Source organism: Lactuca serriola, chromosome 5 (assembly GCF_051521515.1).
Source record: "Lactuca serriola cultivar US96UC23 chromosome 5, Lser_US96UC23_V15, whole genome shotgun sequence".
Taxonomy (NCBI): Eukaryota; Viridiplantae; Streptophyta; class Magnoliopsida; order Asterales; family Asteraceae; genus Lactuca; species Lactuca serriola.
The window spans coordinates 18,353,045-18,355,115 of NC_136412.1; the positions used below are offsets into that span (position 1 = coordinate 18,353,045).

At 38.7% G+C, this 2,071-nt stretch overlaps 1 protein-coding gene across 1 annotated transcript; it reads right to left on the bottom strand.

The window, feature by feature from the left end:
* Nucleotides 1-357: 357 nt before the first annotated feature.
* On the bottom strand, nt 358-1,197 carry LOC145049354 (ATP-dependent DNA helicase RRM3-like). The gene has a single exon (XM_078997773.1). The coding sequence runs from the start codon at nt 1,195-1,197 to the stop codon at nt 358-360; it is 840 nt and encodes a 279-aa protein (XP_078853899.1).
* Nucleotides 1,198-2,071: the final 874 nt, after the last annotated feature.

Here is a 2,071-nt window from a genome sequence, read left to right on the forward strand (position 1 = left end):
GCAGTTGGACACTCGTGGGCTTAAAGCAAAGTTGAGGTTCATTCGTCGCTAGGGCTTGTGATTTCTGCTATTTTGGATTTGACAATAGTAAGGGTAGATGAGGTGGGATTCCTGGAAATATTAATTCATTTTGGTACTCTGTAGGATATAGTCCTTCTAGATCAGCTGTGTGTTTCCATTTGGCTGCATTGAATCTGTGCTATTATATAATACACCGGAAGCTGTGATAGTTTCTAGGATCATGTTGTTTATCTTATCTGCCACTTCATTTGTTGGACAAACAATTGCCCTTTCTAAAATATCTTTCGCGGTTGGGTTGGTCAGTATAGAATCTCCAAACACAAACTGCATAAGATCTTATAACGCATTTGGTCCAGGTGGGATCAATAATGAATCTGGGATTTGAACCCAAGATGTGTTGTTCGGATCATCTGTATCAGGACATCCAACCAAACCATCTCCAATGTTGAGAAGCCATGTGGCAAAATCTGCTGTTGATAGTGTATGTGTCTCAGCATCTGTATTTGAAAGCAAACGCATATTTCCCGTGAGCATTCTAACTTGAAAAAGAGGCCAAAGATATGATTTTGGTAGTGTAAGCGCTATTGTCTCAGAGCGTGTGCTTTTTAGGACAACAGGAAGTGTTTGTCGAAAGTCACCACCAAGGAGGACAGAAATACCACCAAATGGATTCTCCTTACATTCTAAAACATCTCGTAGCGACCTGTCTAGAAATTCAAAACATCTTCTGTCACTCATTGGTGCTTCATCCCATACAATAAGTGATGTATGGCACATGAGATCTCCTAGAATTGTTCTCTTTTTTATATCACAAGATTTTTTTGTGAGATCTATTGGAATCTTGAATCTTGAATGTGCGGTTGTTCCAGATGGAAGTAGTAATGATGCGATTCCAGATGCAGCAACAGCCAAAACTACTTTCCCAATTGATCTAAAATAAGAAAGAATTGTACTCCATAGAATAGTTTTGCCTATACCCCCGTGACCATAGACAAACATCAAAACTTGTTTCTCATCTTCAATGGACCCAACAATTGTTTGATAGATTGACATCGGTTGTGCATTTAATCGTGGCAGAAATTGAGCAACCACTTTTTGTAGTTCTTCTCTATTGTAAGTCATTTCTTCAAGTAACAGCCGATTATCAGTCACAGCAAGGATATCAGATGATGGCATCGGTAAATCAAAATCATGTAATGATCTTGAAGGGATAGAAGAACGAAGCATATCCTCTAAACTGTGCCGCAACTACTGTGTTATAAGATGTGACAACCCCAAATTTAACTCCGTTACAAACCCCGTTTTCACTAACGGAACGTGTCACTATACGTTATTTTATGTAATATTTGAAATCATCAATATCTGAATGTCTAAATTTAAACATGGCTTGATATTATTATAAGAAATATACCTCGTATGTGTTAACCCCGTTTAACCTAATAGAGTTGTATTACCTTTCAACCACTTCACCCGGGTAAAAAGTTTTAACCCAGTTAACTTTAAACATCGGGTAGCCGTGTATCGGGTGCGATTCCCGAGACATATGCAATGGGTGTGCACAACATTTGAACACTCATTTACTACACACCCACTCTCTCTCACTACTTTCTCTCTCTAGACTCGAAATCGGCCCCGATTCCGCTAATTTCCGACCTTCAAACGTAAGTACTCATCCTCTATCTTAATCTAGTCATGCTTCATTGAATTTAGGGGCCAAAATCATAAAAATCAAGGACCATAAAGGAGTTTACGGCCTAAGAAGCTCCTTAGGCCGTAAACCCCCAAATTCATGTCCAAGGCCAAGTTTTTCCTTCTCTTAAGTTAGTATACTAATTAAGGCATATATCTAGAAGGGTTTGGACACTAAAACACGAGGATTTGATGCTTAAAAAGGAGTTTACGGCCCAAGCTTGTGCTTAGGCCGTAAACACCTCAAACACCCCATAAATCTATGTTTTAAGCCCCAAAAACACTTCTAGGATGTTTGGTAATTTAGACATAACATCAAGGAAGGCTTAAGTGCATTAAACATAATCATTTGAACACAAAA